The 17,172-nt window shown below is 48.0% G+C and overlaps 1 protein-coding gene across 1 annotated transcript in view; it reads right to left on the minus strand.

The window, feature by feature from the left end:
* SIM1 (SIM bHLH transcription factor 1) overlaps positions 1–17,172 on the minus strand; it is a 76,365-nt gene that overhangs the window by 42,558 nt on the left and 16,635 nt on the right. The window contains exons 2-8 of the mRNA XM_056856628.1: positions 12,735–12,817; positions 11,613–11,702; positions 9,404–9,512; positions 9,214–9,299; positions 6,861–7,060; positions 6,494–6,600; positions 1,701–1,848 (exon numbers count right to left, since the gene is read on the minus strand). Coding sequence (XP_056712606.1) covers positions 1,701–1,848; positions 6,494–6,600; positions 6,861–7,060; positions 9,214–9,299; positions 9,404–9,512; positions 11,613–11,702; positions 12,735–12,817 — 823 coding nt within the window. The remainder of the gene's footprint in view (positions 1–1,700; positions 1,849–6,493; positions 6,601–6,860; positions 7,061–9,213; positions 9,300–9,403; positions 9,513–11,612; positions 11,703–12,734; positions 12,818–17,172) is intronic.

The following is a 17,172-nucleotide window of genomic DNA, read 5'->3' on the forward strand; positions in this document are numbered from 1 at the left end:
CTACGTACTTATATTAAGCAATTTGATGCCTGCAGAGGTTAGGAAATGGCTGAAAAGGACATGGTGCCTTTCTGAATTACTGTGTGTGTGTGTGTGTGTTAAGTGCCGTCAAGTCGCTTCCGACTCATGGCGACCCTATGAATGAAAGTCCTCTAAAATGTCCTATCTTTGACAGCCTTGCTCAGACCTTGCAAATTGAAGGCTGTGGCTTCCTTTATTGAGTCAATCCATCTCTTGTTGGATTACTCTGAATTACTACAGTGGCTAAATCGCTCCTTTTAGTTTACTCACTAAATACCTGGGAACATCAATCCTTCTAACTGCTCCTTACAAGAGGATCATTAAGTAAGGTAAGGTAAAGGATAGTTTGCATTGTGTTAATGAGTACAGACAGATAACCCAAACAAAAAGGGTGTGGTCCAGCATATATAGTACTGCTCAGCTTTACAAAACCCTCTTTTTACTCCAGATGGATGTGTTGGCGGCAACAAAATCCCTCCCCTGATGCTTTCTTTTAGGTTTACTTGCTTCCCTGTAGTTAGCTCCTCTGATGCACTGGTAAAAGCCCTACTCATGTAGGCCACCAGTCTGGAAGTCTGGAAGTGCAATCTGGAAACAAGCCACGGGGATGAAGTTTTGGAGCAACACCTGTACCATACAGGTAACCTGTATGCTATGCTTCAGAGGTACTTCATAGCTTGGCTTCTACTACATTCATCAGCATACTTTTAAATTAAGAGCCTACCGATAAACATGCATTTAAGAGGGACAGGAAGCTAGTTCAACAGCCCTAATCTTGGAAACAGAAAAGCAACTAAACTGCATTCAGAGGTAACAAATCCAGATTAAATGGGTTTAACAGTGCAGCCTCCTACCATCTATGCAGTCTTCAGTCTCCAGGAATGCCTAAATATTAAAAGTGATGGGATAAGGATTGAGGGGCAAAAGTCAACATTTTTATCACTCTTTTTTTCTATGTTTTATTCTTTTGCGAACTGAACCTCTTCTGGTCACTCCAATCCTCCCCCCTCCACTCTAGTTCTATGTAGGCTTCAATCCTTTGAACAAGAAAGAAATCACGGGGCTTTGATAGAGACTCTGGATAAAATTAAGAACTTCAAACTCCTAGGTTTCCCCCCCCCCTTTTTGGAAGAAAAAGGAAAACAGATGTCCTGTTTGTTAAGTATAAATAACTCCTTACATTGAAACCTTTCTTTTACGCTGCATTAAACTTTATTTAATGCAGGGTGCCCCCTTCAACTGTAAAAAGGCAGAGAGGGAGCAAAATCGTGGGGTGACGAAGCCCTAAATCTTGTTCTTTCCCCTCTAGGGAAACAGAAGAAGACAGGAGGGAAAAGCTTTCAGGCAGATGAAAGAGCTCCGTATGATTCCTACCAATCCTTTGGAGAAGGATGGGCCTCATCAACTGGAGCCCTAGCCCAAGGAAGCTTTTTTCTTTCTTTCTTTCTTTCGGCAGGACTGAAATATTGGCCATTTTTATGACCCCCACTTAAAGCACTTCCAAGACAGGCACAAGAAAAGAAAGGCACCTTTGATGCAATCCATCAAGCATTTTTCCCCTTCCTGTCAGTGCCCATGGGATTTGTACATTAGCCGAACCGGGGGGGGCACCAGGACCCCACAATCCCACATAGTGATTGATGCACGCCATTGGCATGTCTTCTGGCGCTGGGACTTACGTGAGCACATAGTTGACGCTGACGATACAGTGGGGCCGTGAAGACCGGCTGTTGTGGACGATAGTGGCATAGCTCTGCACCCAGACCCAGCCACCCTGCTTTGCCAGGAAGCGGTAGTATTTTGTGGTGACCTGACCTTTCACTAGCACTGAAAGAGAAATTTAAAAAGGACATTAGTACACGATTTGTCTGGTTTGTACCCATGCGAAAGAACACCAGCAAAACACAACACTGTTTGCTGTTTGCTTATTTCATTCTACTCAATTGATGTATGTCCTGCTATTTAGAAAACTCAGGGCGGTTTAGGTGAACTCCAGGTGGTTTCTCAACAAGGTATGGATGGTATCGACACCCTCTTGTCAACCACAAAGCACTGGGTGCTTCTAGCCATTGATTGGACCAATGGGAAACACATTTCTTAATGAAACCCTTTCAGCGTTCTCACAAGGGACCACCAGTTCACTGTGTTTTGGTGACAGCGCCCATTGCATTAACACCATGGAAATGTGGTTAATAAATTGTGAACACTAATAAATTGCTGTGCATTGTCTCTCCAAAATCATGCTACATAACTGTTGTATAAGGAGTCTCATGACCCCCCTCTGTATCTCTCTTACCATCATCACGACAGGAAAAAAACAATAATCTTCAGAAAGGCATGTCAAGTATTACATGCAGATATAAAACCACTTCCAGCCAGGTTGCCAATCACATTTCAAATGCATCTCTGGCATGTGATAAATTGCGTTAGTGTAGTTCACAAATGCCAACTGTTAGGTCATGGAGAATGTACAAGGTCTCTTCTGAAAATGTTCTTTCTTGGCAATCACCAGTGAAACTAAAAGATTTGCGGGGGGGGGGGGCTGTACTACAAAGAGGTTCAGTCGTGGCTTCTTCACCCAGCCAACATATGCAAAGGACCAGGGACTTATAGTCCCCTAAAGGGGTTAAGGTTTCCTCACAGTAAATTACCAACACTTGCTCAAACTACAATTTCCAGGGCTCCTTGGGAGAAGGTTTAAGTAGGTTAACTCTGTTTAAAACTGGCTTAAATGTGTAATGTGGATGCGAGCAACATACACTGGTCCCAAAGCTAGTTAAAATGAAATTCTGAGATTTAAGCAGATCTTGCTGCATGGGACCAAAGGGGCTCAATCAAAACAGAACCTTTTCCAATCCACAGTGTTCTTGCGGGAGTCTTATTGCTTTCAATGGAGCTTACTTCCAAGTAAGGGTGCTTATGACAGCGGGGTTAAAATTAAAAGATAGATTTAAAGATACGAGCAACAATTGAATTAGGCTAGTGCTGGAAAACTGTAGGCCACAAACCAAATACCAGGGATTCATTGGATTTAAGACTTTTAAAATGGAAATCCAAGCATCCCTGTTGAACTCTGTGGGGTGTCTTGGCTTTAGAACTTAGCAGTTCTGTTATAACGTTTGTAGCTGCAGTAGAGAAAGGGTCCTGTGCTTGGTTACACTTTAGAAAGGCCCAAGGCCAGGGAAAGGCATCTACCTACCTTTTCAGAAATAAAATTAACATCTTTGTTCCCTCCTGAGCTTGCATGTATGTGGATGGAACATGTTTAACATTGTGTGTGTGTGTGTGAAGTGCTGTCAAGTCGCAGCCGACTTATGGCAACCCCTTTTGGGGTTTTCATGGCAAGAGACTAACAGAGGTGGTTTGCCAGTGCCTTCCTCTGCACAACAACCCCGGTATTCCTTGGTGGTCTCCCATCCAAATACTAACCAGGGCTGACCCTGCTTAGCTTCTGAGATCTGACCAGATCAGGCTAGCCTGGGCCATCCAGGTCAGGGCTAACATTGTGTAGGGGGTGATTTACAAGTTACAGAGAAATGATACTTGGGTCCTGGAAAGGGCTGCTACTTTACTTTCTTGGCAGAAGTCCTGCTATACCTTGAAACAGGCAGACATCACAGCAGAGCAGGTTTTCCTACTAATGATGCAGACCTACAGTAAACCAGCCTAAGAAGTTACCTTCCTTTAGCTATTTACAAATAAAACAAAACACAAGAATCCAGATCAAGTTTTTTTCTTGGCGGGGGGGGGGGGAGCTATTTGTTAGCCAAACTGCAGTGATTATCCTACCAAAGGCTCCTGAAAAAAATCTCCATGGGTTTTAAAATTTCTGGATTGTGGATGGGACCCAAGGCGTTTTGCTGTTCATTCCCACTGATAGCTGATTATCAGTCTTAGAAGGATATTCTGCACCAGCCCATTCCCAAACAATGTCATTTCTTCATGCCAAAACCATTTCCTCACTAGCCATTAACACATTATTAAACTGTTGAGGAAGAGGCCACGACACTCCTAGCTATCTAAAAATAAACCTTTTAAGAAACAAGTAAACCATTTCCCTTATTTTTATGCTTTACTAGGTCTTAGCTTCTTTTTGAAAATGTGTTAAGAAAACCTTGGAAGCAAATACCCAAGAATCTTCCCGCATAGACAGAAGTTATACCAATTACCCCAAAATCAAATCTTTATTTAACAATAACTCAGAGGGCCTTGCTTCTATGCTAGGGATCCAGTTAGATCATTTCAGGAGACCCTTTCTAGATCTTCATTTCACTCTAAAGTACTTAGCCCTGTCCTGTTTATGCTAACCTTGGTAACAAGTTAGCAATATAACAAGTTAGCAGTCTGTTTAGGACCACAGATTATAGGTCAATAAATGAAAATATGGGTAAAATCCTGACAACTACTTCCTACTCCTAGTGAAAATGACTATTACTAGCGGTTGCTGTTAGGAGGAGGAATTGTTTATTAGTATTTATTATTGTTACAGCAACACTATGTTGGTGGCAGTGAGTATTTGTGCTAGAAGGAAAAAGTGAAAATAACAAAGCTTTTGCGATGGTGACGCTGCCATACCATAAATACCCAGTAAAACGATACTCAAACAATATCACCTCCAGGCTAACAAAGACTACAGTCCACAATAACCATGCGGATTAGCCTTGGATTCCACATGTTAACAGATCACTTCAGGATACAATGGTTCCACGTTAACATACCGCACCCTCATTAGCACATTATCTTGATACTTACAGGACAATGATTAGCACATTATCTTTGATCCTTTTTGCAGGACAATGATTCAGCTCAAACCCAACCCCTTTCTGACTATATATTACTCTTCCTACACACTTGACACTGAGAGACACTGTACTTCAGTGTTACTCCTCTGAAGATGCCGGCCACAGCTGCTGGCGAAACATCAGGAAAGACAATACCAAGACCACGGTTACACAGCCCGGATAGCCTACAAGAACCAATATCACCATTCTTGAAATGAATAGCAAAAAACTCTGACTCATTCCTTTTACACTTCTCCCTCTATGCACTGCCATGACAGCTTCACTGATCTGAGCGGGGCCTTTTACAGTTACCATTTGCATATGGGCAAAATCGACAACTGCCTGTTATACCTGTAGTAAGGCTATAATAGGAGCCCGGTGGCGCAGAGTGGTAAGCTGCAGTACTGCAGTCCAAGCTCTGCTCGTGACCTGAGTTCGATCCCGACGTAGCCGGCTCAAGGTTGACTCAGCCTTCCATCCTTCTGAGGTGGGTAAAATGAGGACCCAGCTTGCTGGGGGTAAAGGGAAGATAACTGGGGAAGGCACTGGCAAACCACCCCATCAACAAAGTCTGCCTAGTAAATGTCGGGATGTGACGTCACCCCATGGGGACCTTTACCTTTAGAGCTATAATATTACAAATGGTTCAGGAAGGCACTTTTACAAAGGGAGAAAGATTGTGAACTGTACCACTGTGTATAGTATGTTTATCTTCTTGCTGTATATATTGTTCTATTCTTGTGGCTTTGTTTTTGTACTTAGGTAATAACCATTTTCTGTATTGTTTAATCATATCATGTTTAATACTTTATGCCTTGTTCCAGATTGCTGTGATCTTATTTCGAGTGCATTGATTTGTACTGTGTAATCCACCTTGAGTCTTGAGAAAGTCTCGAGAAAGGTGGACTATAAATAAAGTCAGTAATAAATTTTAATGGTTAACTATCCCAGGAGGGGAGTGATCAATGTGTTCTTCTGCATCACATATACAAGATCACACCACTGCACTCCCTGTTAATGATTCTGGGATATGTCTCGGTCCCAGCTGTGTCAAAAACAGGATAGAATCCTGACTGCATCCATTCATACCTGGACCAGGACAACATGATATGACGGGGCGATGTATCCGCCTTCCTTTACTTCCCACTTTGCCTTTCAGATTGCAAAGTAGGCTCTTTTACTTCAGAGCCTGACAGAAAACACTCTTTTGTAGATCTCTCAAAGGCTGCTACAATCCCGTGCCCACTTTTCGAGGCCTATTTAAGCCTGCAGGGGTTGCTCCCAACTCGCAGTGCATTCCTAAGGAGAGTTACTCCAGTCTAAGACTATTTATTTCAGTGGGCTTAGATTGGAATAACACTCCTTAGGAATGCACTGTCATTGTGCCTTACAAGCCTTACTGGGGAGTAAGTAGATTGCTCCCAAGGAAACCCGCCTAGGCTCCAACTGCGAGGACACGAAAGGAAGAGGCACAACACAACACACCATTCATGATCCCTGATTGCTAGCTGTAGGAACCTTGCCACCGATTCAATTATTTTTTGGTTTTGTGTGGTCATAAGATAGGATGTCCTGATTCCACCAGAGAGCCATTCCCTGTTTACAGGCAGTGGGTCAATGAACTGGGATTGGCTACAAGCAGAAAAGAAACAATTAAAAAGGACATGCACAGAAAGGAAGAGGCTCCTTACACAGATGGTGAGCGCAGCGCAGGTGGAAGGTGTCGCAGCCATGGACATGATGGTAAAGGGTCTTCTCGATCAGGTCCTGAGGCTCGTACCCCGTCAGCTCAGCCACCCTGCCGGAGAGAGAGAGGGGCGCTGTCAGCTGCCTGGCAGGGCGGAGCTGCTCTGCCAGAGAAGCGTACAGTGGACTCACTTCACACAGAATCAGAGCATCACTTGCCCGCCTGACTCTGACTGGCAGCAGCTCTCCGGCAGAGAAAGGTCTTCCCTGCAAACCTCTGACCCGAATCATGTAGCTGGAGAGGCAGAAGAATGAACCGAGGCACTTCCTCTGCCAGTACGTGCTTCGTCACTGTGCCAGGTAACCCCCTACCTTGAGTCCAGGAAGATGAGCTTCATATCCAGGCTGGCCCGGAACATGAACATGTTGCTGTGCAGCTTGATCTCCGTCACGGCGCTGGGGGGCAGCGAGTGGCCCACGGCCACCAAGCCGACATTCTGGTAGCAGCCGTCAAAGGGGGACATGTCCAGGCTGTACTGGCGGATCTTTAGGTAGCCGCTGCAATGAATGACCTACCATGACAGGGAGAACCGTTGAAGTCAATAGGGTGCTTTCCACTCGAGTCAGCAATCGCTCGGAAGACTACCTAAATCGCTTGATGTTCTCCACCACTGGCTTGGTTTACACATGCTTATTCATCCCCATTTGGCAACATCGTAATGACTCGCATGTGTGAATGGGACGCTACAGGTATAACATCACAGACTGGACTCCCTATCACCTTGCATCACATAACACAGTTAAGAACATAAGAAAGGCCATGCTGGATCAGAGGAGCATGCCTATTATCTTAGGTGCTGTGGAACATAGGCAGGATGGTGCTGCTGCAATCGTCTTGTTTGTGGCTTCCTAGAGGCACCTGGTTGGCCACTGTGTGAACAGACTGCTGGACTTGATGGGCCTTTGTCTGATCCAGCAGGGCCTTTCTTATGTTCTTATCTGAACGCAATCGGCCACTCCCGCATCTATGGGGCCAGGGCTGGGGCCAGGCTTTTTTGCACCCTAGGCAAGGCTAACTGCTTGCGCTCCCCATTACAAACCAATTTTCAGAAACAAATGTCTTGTAGAAAAAAATAAAAACACAAAACTTGAAACTGCTAATTTTTTTTGTTAATTGCCCCTCCAGTCAGGTCTGCTCCCTAGGCGACCGCATGGTTCGCCTAATGGAAGCACCGGCCCTGTGTGGGGCTAAATTCTGCTTGATTTCATTGCAGTCAGATTAGACCTTCGGGCACAAACGTCATATGGCTTATTTCGAAGCATTTCACTTCACTTCTCTGGACTTTTATCCATTTTATCCACTGAACTCTTCGGAGCTGAACTCCACACAGTCAGCACAGGATCGTGCTGCGTGTACCAGTGGCATTTCTTATGTCTGTTTAGGATTACAGCCTTACCGGAAAATAAATCCCATTACAACCCACGGAAATGGAGCGACGTTTATTTGGACTTTCTCTCAAGTATGTTCAGGAATACAGTCCTTACAGCCGGATCCTTGGTGTGTTAACTCAGAAGTAACTCCCATCATGTAAAGGGATTTCTCCCTAAGGGTTTGGCATCATCTAGTTTGGCATCATCTAATTTGGCATTATCTCATTGAAAATATTATTCTAAGTAAATGTGCTCAAAATCCAAGCGTAAAGGTGCTGAAGAGCTTAATAAAACGAATCCATGTTATTAATGATAATGATAGGTCCTCTCTAACCCAGAGCATCAATTCTCCACGGGCACTTTTGTGTGTGTGTGTGTGTGTGTGTGTGTTAAGTGCCGTCAAGTCGCTTCCGACTCATGGCGACCCTATGAATGAAAGTCCTCCAAAATGTCCTATCTTTGACAGCCTTGCTCAGGTCTTGCAAATTGAAGGCTGTGGCTTCCTTTATTGAGTTCATCCATCTCTTGTTGGGTCTTCCTCTTTTCCTGCTGCCCCAACTTTTCCTAGTATGACTGTCTTTTCCAGTGACTCTTGTCGTCTCATGACATGACCAAAATACGACAGCCCCAGTTTAGTCATTTTAGCTTCTAGGGTCAGTTCAGGCTTGATTTGATCTATAACCCACTGATTTGTTTTTTTGGCAGTCCACGGAATCCGTAACACTCCCCTCCAACACCACATTTCAAAGGAATCTATTTTCTTCCTAACAGCTTTCTTCACTGTCCAGCTTTCACACCCATACATAGTAATAGGGAATACGATGGCATGAATTAATCTAGTCTTGGTGGCCAGTGACCCATCCTTACACTTCAAAATCTTTTCTAGCTCCTTCATGGCTGCCCTTCCCAGTCTCAATCTCCTGATTTCTTGGCTGCAGTCTCCCTTTTGGTTGATGGTGGAGCCAAGGAATAGAAAGTCTTGAACAATTTCAATTTCCTCATTGTCAACCTTAAAGTTGCGTAATTCTCCTGTAGTCATTACTTTTACACTTGCTGAATAGTGCCCTTTCAATCCATTTTCAGCACACTTTAATGATTGTTTGCAAGGGGATTTTGCCATTTCACACAGTGAAATCCATCCGCAAACGGCATTGAAAGTGGATTGAAAGGGCATTATTTGGCACGTGTGAAAGCGCCCCACGTCAGGGAAGGTTTAAGAGCCGCCTTTGCTCTCAGAGGAGGATGCACGCAGTTCCCAGACAGACCACTACTTGGCTCCCTTGCGCCCACCTACCTTATAGCCTCCGCAGGTCAGCCCCGCATTCCTCTTGGCCAAGACGCACTTCATGCGCAGGAAAAAGGAGCGCTCGATCTCGTACTCTAGGAGACAAGGGGGGCACAAGGCGCAGGTCAGGGAAGAGGCTGCCCTCGGACGCCGGACGCTTCCTGCGTCCCCACCCGCTGCTCCACCCGGGGGACTTTACCCTGTACGAAGTGGGAATGGTAAGGCTGATGCGCCGTCAGGACCGCCGTCATCTCGTCGTGGTCGGCCGGGTGGATGTATTCGTAAATGCTGTTGCCGGTCAGCTCTACCTGCAAGAGAGGAGGCGGGAGGCGGAGAGAAAGGGCGCTGTGTCTTTCCATCAGCGCCAGCGTCCCCATTCAGTTCGCATCCCCTGCTGAAAACCTCCTTTGGAAGACATCCCCGCCATGCATATGGACTTGGAATCCTAGGGCGAAAACGCACGGTCCCTTTATCCTCCTTTAATCCCTGTTTTAGCCAGGATCGAACGCACATTAGGCGAAACGCAGGCGTGGAATCCTGGCTGAAACAGGGATTAAAGGAGGATAAAGGGACCGTGCGTTTTCGCCCATAGAGTTGGAAGGGACCACCAGGGTCATCAAGTCCAACCCCCTGCACAACGCAGGGAATTCACAACTACCTTCCCCCCCCCCACACACACACACACCCCTAGTGACCAGAAGATGGCCAAGATGCCCTCCCTCTCATCATCTGCCTAGGGTCGCAGAATCAGCATTGCTGACAGATGGCCATCTAACCTCTTCTTAAAAACCTCCAGGGAAGGAGAGCGTACCACCTCCCGAGGAAGCCTCTTCCACTGAGGAACTGCTCTGACTGTTAGAAAATTCTTCCTAGTGTCTAGATGGAAACTCTTTTGATTTAATTTCAACCGGTTGGTTCTGGTCCGACCTTGGGCAACAGAAAACAGCTCGGCACCATCCTCTATATGACAGCCCTCAAGTATTTCAACGGGGTTATCATATCTGGATGCTCTGGATCCCTTTCCTGGGCTGATCCACAGTCCACATACAGAAATGGGGTTACCAGTCCCTTCTGCCCACAAGAATTCCTGCGCCTTTAAGCGTGACGAGGGAACGTTTCTCCGGACTTCAGTGATGGGAAAACTCCGCTAGTAAATTTCTTCTTGTCATCCTGCAGCTGTTAAAGGCACAGGATTTGGGGGGGGGGGGGGGAAATAACCCTAAGCGGGAGGACTGGTACCCCCGCCTTAGTTCTTACCTTGAGGATTGCAATGAGAACTCTTTGGGCGATTTCACACATACTGAATAATGCACTTTAACAATGGTTTGCAGGTGCCATTTCACACAGTGAAATCCAGCTGCAAAGTGCATTGAAAGCGCATTATTTGACATGTGTGAACGTGTCCTTTGCCGACCCTGTGCCTGTTTGCCCAGCTCTAGAAAGGCCTCTGTCCTGGAGATGGCCAGCAGCATGCTCTCCACCCCACCCCTTCGAAACAAAGCCTCTGCACACAGAAAACCAGCTTGCCAGGGCTGGCCCTTTCCTGCAGACATTTAGCTGGCCTTGGGAAAGGGGGGTTGGATACAGGGAGGAGCATTCGATCATGCCAGGCCCCATCGGCATTCTGAAACAGGACAGCTTGGACACAGGTTTAGCATCAGGGTCAGAACAAGGGGCAGCTCCTGGTGACATGCATTGGATTGGGGCCCTGCACATAGAGCATCTGGCTTGTTCTTTAGAAGAGGAAGAAGGAGAGGAAGAAGAGTTGGCTTTTATATGCCGACTTTCTCTACCACTTAAGGAAGAATCAAAACGGCCTGCAATCACCTTCCCTTCCCCACAACAGACACCCTGTGAGGTAGGTGAGGCTGAGAGAGCTCTAAGGGAACTGTGACTAGTCCAAGGTCACCCAGCTGGTTTTATGTGTAGGAGCAGGGAAACCAACCCAGTTAACCAGTTTAGCATCCGCCACTCATGTGGAGGAGTGGGGAATCAAACCCAGTTCTCCAGATCAGAGTCCACCACTCCAAACCACCACACCATGCTGGCTCTCCGATGAAGGAGGGAAGAACCGTGAGTTCCTTGGACCAAGGACGGGAGACAGGGGTAGTCCCATTCAGTTCTTATTTCAGACTGCTATATGCCATAGTTTTATTTGCTGTTCATGGGATTCTGTTGCAGGAGAACTTTTGTTAGCTTGGTACCTCAAAGCAGATGAATTTTTAATTAATAAATAAAAAACAAATTTAAGATGATGCGGTTAGGATGGCACTGATCTCTGGTTGGTTGTAAAAGGACTTGCCCCAAGCATATTTGCTCCAAATCAAATGCTACCAAGAGCACATATTCCCAAATGCGAATAGTTCCTAAAAATATCCCTCCACCACGCCCATCCCTCCATTAAATACCTGCGACAAGCCCAAGTGAACAGAGGCGGTCTCGGAGATGTACATGATCTTGCCGTCTGGAGCCACCACGAATATGAATCCGTCCAAGGTCTGCAAGGAAAGGGGCACAAAAGAACAGTGAAGCCTTCCTGATGGTGGCCATCGCTGACCCTTTCCCCTGAATCCTTAAAAATGGGGCGGAAGAGAGCCCCCTAACAACGTACGGGGGGGGGGGGTTGATAGAGCCAGAGATGCCAAAACCCACCTAGCTTTTTAAACAACATTTACCTGCCATCACACTTAAGGGAGCGATCCTAAACAGGTCTACTTGGGAGTAAGTCCACGTTATTCCACAGGGCTTACTCCTAGGCAAGTGTCCTTAGGATCGCAGACTTACAGTGCATCCCTTGTATGTGTGTGTGTGTGTTAAGTGCCGTCAAGTCGCTTCCGACTCATGGCGACCCTATGAATGAAAGTCCTCCAAAATGTCCTATCTTTGACAGCCTTGCTCAGATCTTGCAAATTGGAGGCTGTGGCTTCCTTTATTGAGTCAATCCATTCCTTACTCCAGTCTAAACCCATTGAAATGAATGGGTTTTGATTGGAGTAAGTTTCCTTAGGAATGCACTTAAGTCTCTTCGGAAGGACACTCATCCAGGAGGATCCATTTCCACCGAGATCCTCCCTCGCTCTGATTTGAAACCACCTCTTGGGATGAGATTAATCCCTCCAGTCAACTGGATTAAATGGGTATCAACTGAAGTTTGAGGCTGGTGACTGGCTACCTCACCTTTATGTACCTCTACTTGCTTTTGAATTCTATCAATTTATATGAAGAAAAGGATCAGGGATGATAAGAAGAAGTGCCACATCTAGGAGGACCCAACAAAGCTATCCTCCAGTTCTGAAACAGGCATTCATAGGAACAAAACATGGGGGGAGGGGGGCTGCAGAACTGCAGCTGAGTCCAGCTCATAGTTTCCTTGGTGCGCGAGGGTTACTTAGGTTCTGGAGCTTGGACTCTGAATGTGGAACTCAGCAGATGTTTCCTACACGACTCGAGAGCCTTGAATCCAAATCCTGCATCTCAACTGGGTTGAGAGCCAGCCTCCTGTCAGGTGATCATACTTTCCGGGCCAGTACCTGCAAGAGGTGGGATCCCAGCTCCCGACCCACGTTGTCCAAGGGGCTAGTGCGACTCGGGTGTCCCCAAGCTTCTCCAAGCCCTGTTGAGAAGGAGACACGGAAAGTTAAAGGGAGGAGGAGGAGAGTTGGTTTTTATGTGCCGGCTTTCTCTACCACTCAAGGAAGACTCAAACCGGCTTATAATCACCTTCCCTTCCCCGCAGCAGTCACCCTGTGAGGTAGGTGGAGCTGAGAGAGTTCTGAGAGAACTGTGACTAGCCCAAGGTCACCCAGCTGGCTCCAGGTGGAGGCGTGGGGAAACCAACCCGGTTCTCCAGATTAGAGTCCACCCCCAAATCACCGCTATTAGCCACTATGCCACGCTGGCTCTTGGGTGGGCGATGGGAGGAGGTTCCTAAAGGAGGTTGCTGGCGGAAGAAGCAGCAGTTTACAGTACCGGAGGATCTTTGGCCGGTGTAAGCCAGCCTGGTGTAATTGTTAAGAGTGTTGGCATCGTCCTAGGTTCAAATCCCCACTCAGCCATAAAGCTCCCATGGCAACCTTAGGACAGGCTGTCTCTGTTGCTAGGCTCTCTCTCTCTCTCTCTCAACCTACCTCACAGGATTGTTGTGAGGATAAAATGGGGGGGTAAGTAATCTTGCTATCCTCGAAGGAAGGGGGGGATATAAGTGTACTTAAAGGATACAAAGAAAGAACAGGAGCCTGGAGCTGAACATAATTAGCCCTTAGGCGAAACGAGCTTGCCTGATTTGGATGGGGGGGAACGGAGAGACACCACACACCCAAGACGCCTTGGTGAACGCAAGCACCATTGAAATCCCTGAGAATTGTTTCTCACACAATTGTCAAACCTCCGGATGGTAGATTATTTATGAGATTATGTCTTTGTAAATTAAAAGAAATTCCATCAACCACAGGACAGTCCCCCAAGTACCTATAAATAACGTACATGAATAAATAGAAATCATATTTCCGAATATTTTACTACGTTACAGATACACCCAAGTTCATTGACCAACAAAACCAATTTCCATTCGAAACTGGATCAAGGCAGGAAACGACACCCCCACCCTCCCAAGTGGCAAATCTGTTGCTTCGATGTCTAGAAAGCGTTAAGCGGGCTGATCCCAAACGCCAAGCCCTGGTGGTCAGTCTCGTCTTGTAGGACCACCATTCAGCTAAAACAAACCAGGGTGAACGAAGTAAGATCAGCCTTCGGCAAAGGGGTTTTCGTTTGGCGGAGGGGGACGTCTGGAAGGGTGGGGGGGGGGTCTCCTCCCTCGTTTGGGAATGCGTCCATCAACGCAAACCCACCCAGTGGGATCGAGGCCCGAAGACTACAACGGATAGAGATGAGCGGGACGCCCTGAGAAGACGGGGACGATGGATCTTCGATGGCGTCGGTTCCTAAAGCCCAAGAAAAACTTGCAGGCTCAGCTTGAATCCCAGGGCTTCTTGTCGACTAGGCAAAGGTTGCTTCCCTCGCAGGATCGGGTCGCTGATCTCTCTCCCTCCTAAGGCACCCACCCACCACCACCCCTCCCCTTTGAACACATGAAGCTGTCTTGGTCCATCCAAGTCTTGCCCTTTTCTACTATTGCAGACAGACTAACACGGCTACCCACTGTGAATTGGTCCTTCCAAGTCAGTGTCGCCTACTCAGGCCGGCAGCGGCTCTCCAGGGTCTCAGGCGGAGGTCTTTCGCACCCCCTACCTGCCTAGTCCCTTTAACTGGAGATGCCGGGGATTGAACCTGGGACCTTCTGCATGGCAAGCAGATGCTCTACCACAGCCCCTCCCCAGAGAGAACTGCCGCATGGCTCGGGTGGGAAAACGGCTTTTGTCCAGAGGGTTTCGCGGCCGCAGTGAAATGCCGAGCCGTGAAATCTCCGCCTCATCCAACAACTCACTTTCCTCTCTGCAAAATAAGCCCCCCCCCCGCCGCTGAATTGGGCCCCTCAAAGGCAGCTGAAATACAAGAGCCCTGGCCTAAAAGCTCGCGTCCCCACTGGGAGACCTGGGGGCAGTCAACCTCGCCTGCCTCACAGGGCCGTTGTCAGGATGGAAAGGAAGAAACCGCTTTATGTCCCCACCAGGTATAAACGAAGTCAATAACAGTGGAAGGTCAGATCCTAAGGCTGCCTTTTCAATTCATCTCATCCCACCGGTGGAAGGAGGTTGAGAAGAAGAGGTGGGCTTTCAAATGCCGACTTTCTCTACCGCTTAAGGGAGAATCAAACCAGCTTACAATCACCTTCCCTTCCCCGCCACAGACTCCCTGGGAGGTGGGTGGGGCTGTCACCCCCTGGTATTCCTTGGAGGTCTCCCACCTAAATATTAGCCAGGGTCAGGGGCTGAGAGTGTGTGACTGGCCCAAGGTCACCCAGCAAACTTCCATGGCACAAGTGGGAACTTGAACCTGGGTTTCTCAGGTTCTACTCCTTAGCCACTACACCACGCCGGTAGTCATTGGGGTGGGGGGAGATCTGTAGCTTTCTCCATAGATGCGAGTCGACACATGATGAGTAGGCGTGTGCGAATCCACTGGGCACAGGGTTTGGAGCGGGAAAGGGCTAGAGCCAGGCTAGGTAGCATCTCCGGGGCCTTTGCTTGCTAGAACCTGGCCCGTGACATAGCGAGGGGGGTCTGCGCTTACTTGAGGCAGATAGCAGAGGGATGCTCAAAAGACCGCCTTCGGAAGTGGCGCCTCACACCTTTGCTTCGAAATCATAGTCGCAGCTATCGCTCGAAGTGCCTACCAAGGCCGTTTACGCATGGGAGAATTTGCCTTGGATTTGCCACTCTGTAGATGCGCATTTTCCCCATCTGAATTGTCAAAACTCTGCATGGGGGGCTTATTGTTGAGTTTTGAGAATTCGGAGGGGGGAAACGTGCATCTACAGAGCAGCAAATCCAAGGCAAAACCTCCCAGGCATAAATGGCCCAAGTAAAGGGATGTCAGGACTTGTTGGAAGGGAGGAAACAAACCCTCGCCGAGCAAGCCGGCGAGCCTGGCCCTCTCCTCCTTGGCATCTGGAAGGAAAGGCAGCAGGGCAAGGCGGGAGCCTCTCGGCTTCCCCGGCTAAACGCCTTCGCCAAAACGGGTGGGCCGCATGCAGCAAGGCCAAGGACGAAGGAAGAGCAGCCGTCGGTCACTTGCTGCAGCAGCCTGCCTGCCGGGTTGAAGTCCTCCAGGGAAAGCCCCCAACCCAGATTCTGTGCAAAGCTCCCGGGGCACCCAGTCCGGAGACGGGTGCGTCCTCTTCCCAAGCCGAGGGGGTGGGGTGGGGGTCGAGGTCTCACCTTCCCGTTGGGCTGCGCTGTCAACCTCCAGGTAGTAGCTGTTATTACAACTGATCTCCAGCCAATCGAGATCTGTTCACCTGGAGAAAATGGCCGCTTTGCCAATTGGACTCTATGGCACTGAAGTCCCTCCCCTCCCCAAACCCTGCCCTCTTCAGGCTCCGCCCCAAAAACCTCCTGCCCTTGGCAAAGAGGGGCCTGGTAACCCTAGCTGCAGCTCAGGAGGAGACCGTAGGCCGTTTATACATGGGAGGTTTTGCCTTGGATTTGCTGATCTCTCTAGATGCGAATTTTCCCCATCCGAACTCTCAAAACTCAACAATAAGCAGTTTTTTGAGTACTCGGATGAGGAAAATGCACGTGATCTTGCAAATTGAAGGCTGTGGCTTCCTTTATTGAGTCCATCCATCTCTTGTTGGGTCTTCCTCTTTTCCTGCTGCCCTCAACTTTTCCTAGCATGACTGTCTTCTCTAGTGACTCTTGCCTTCTCATAATATGACTAAAATACGATAGCCCCAGTTTAGTCATTTTAGCATCTAGGGTCAGTTCAGGCTTGATTTGATCTATAACCCACTGATTATTATTTTTTTGACAGTCCACGGTATCCGTAACACTCTCCTCCACTACCACATTTCAAAGGAGTCTACTTTCTTCCTGTCAGCTTTCTTCAATGTCCAGCTTTCACACCCCTACATGGTAATAGGGAATACGATGGCATGAATTAACCTAATCTTGGTGGCCAGTGACACATCCTTACACTTCAAAATACTTTCTATCTCCTTCATGGCTGCCCTTCCCAGTCTCAGTCTCCTGATTTCTTAGCTGCGCATCTGGAGAGCAGCAAATCCAAGGCAAACCTCCCATGCATAAATGGCCTTAAAAACTTTGGGGGGGGGGGCGGGGAGGGACTTCGAGCTTTCTGACTGGGGGTGGGCTGTTGAAGAAGGGAGCCAAGCAGGGGGGAGCCAAGATGCTTTGGCTGTGTTCCTTGGAGGGCTCTCTCCTCGCCGAGGCCAGGCGCTGCGGTTCCCAGCTCGGCGTTCTCCCCGGAGGGGGGTCCCCCCCTCCCCGGTTGTTGATTAATCTGCATTGAGAGGGGGGGGATCCCATTTCGTGGGCTGCTGAAAGAGGA

The sequence above is a fragment of the Euleptes europaea genome, chromosome 10 (assembly GCF_029931775.1).
Source record: "Euleptes europaea isolate rEulEur1 chromosome 10, rEulEur1.hap1, whole genome shotgun sequence".
Classification (NCBI taxonomy): Eukaryota; Metazoa; Chordata; class Lepidosauria; order Squamata; family Sphaerodactylidae; genus Euleptes; species Euleptes europaea.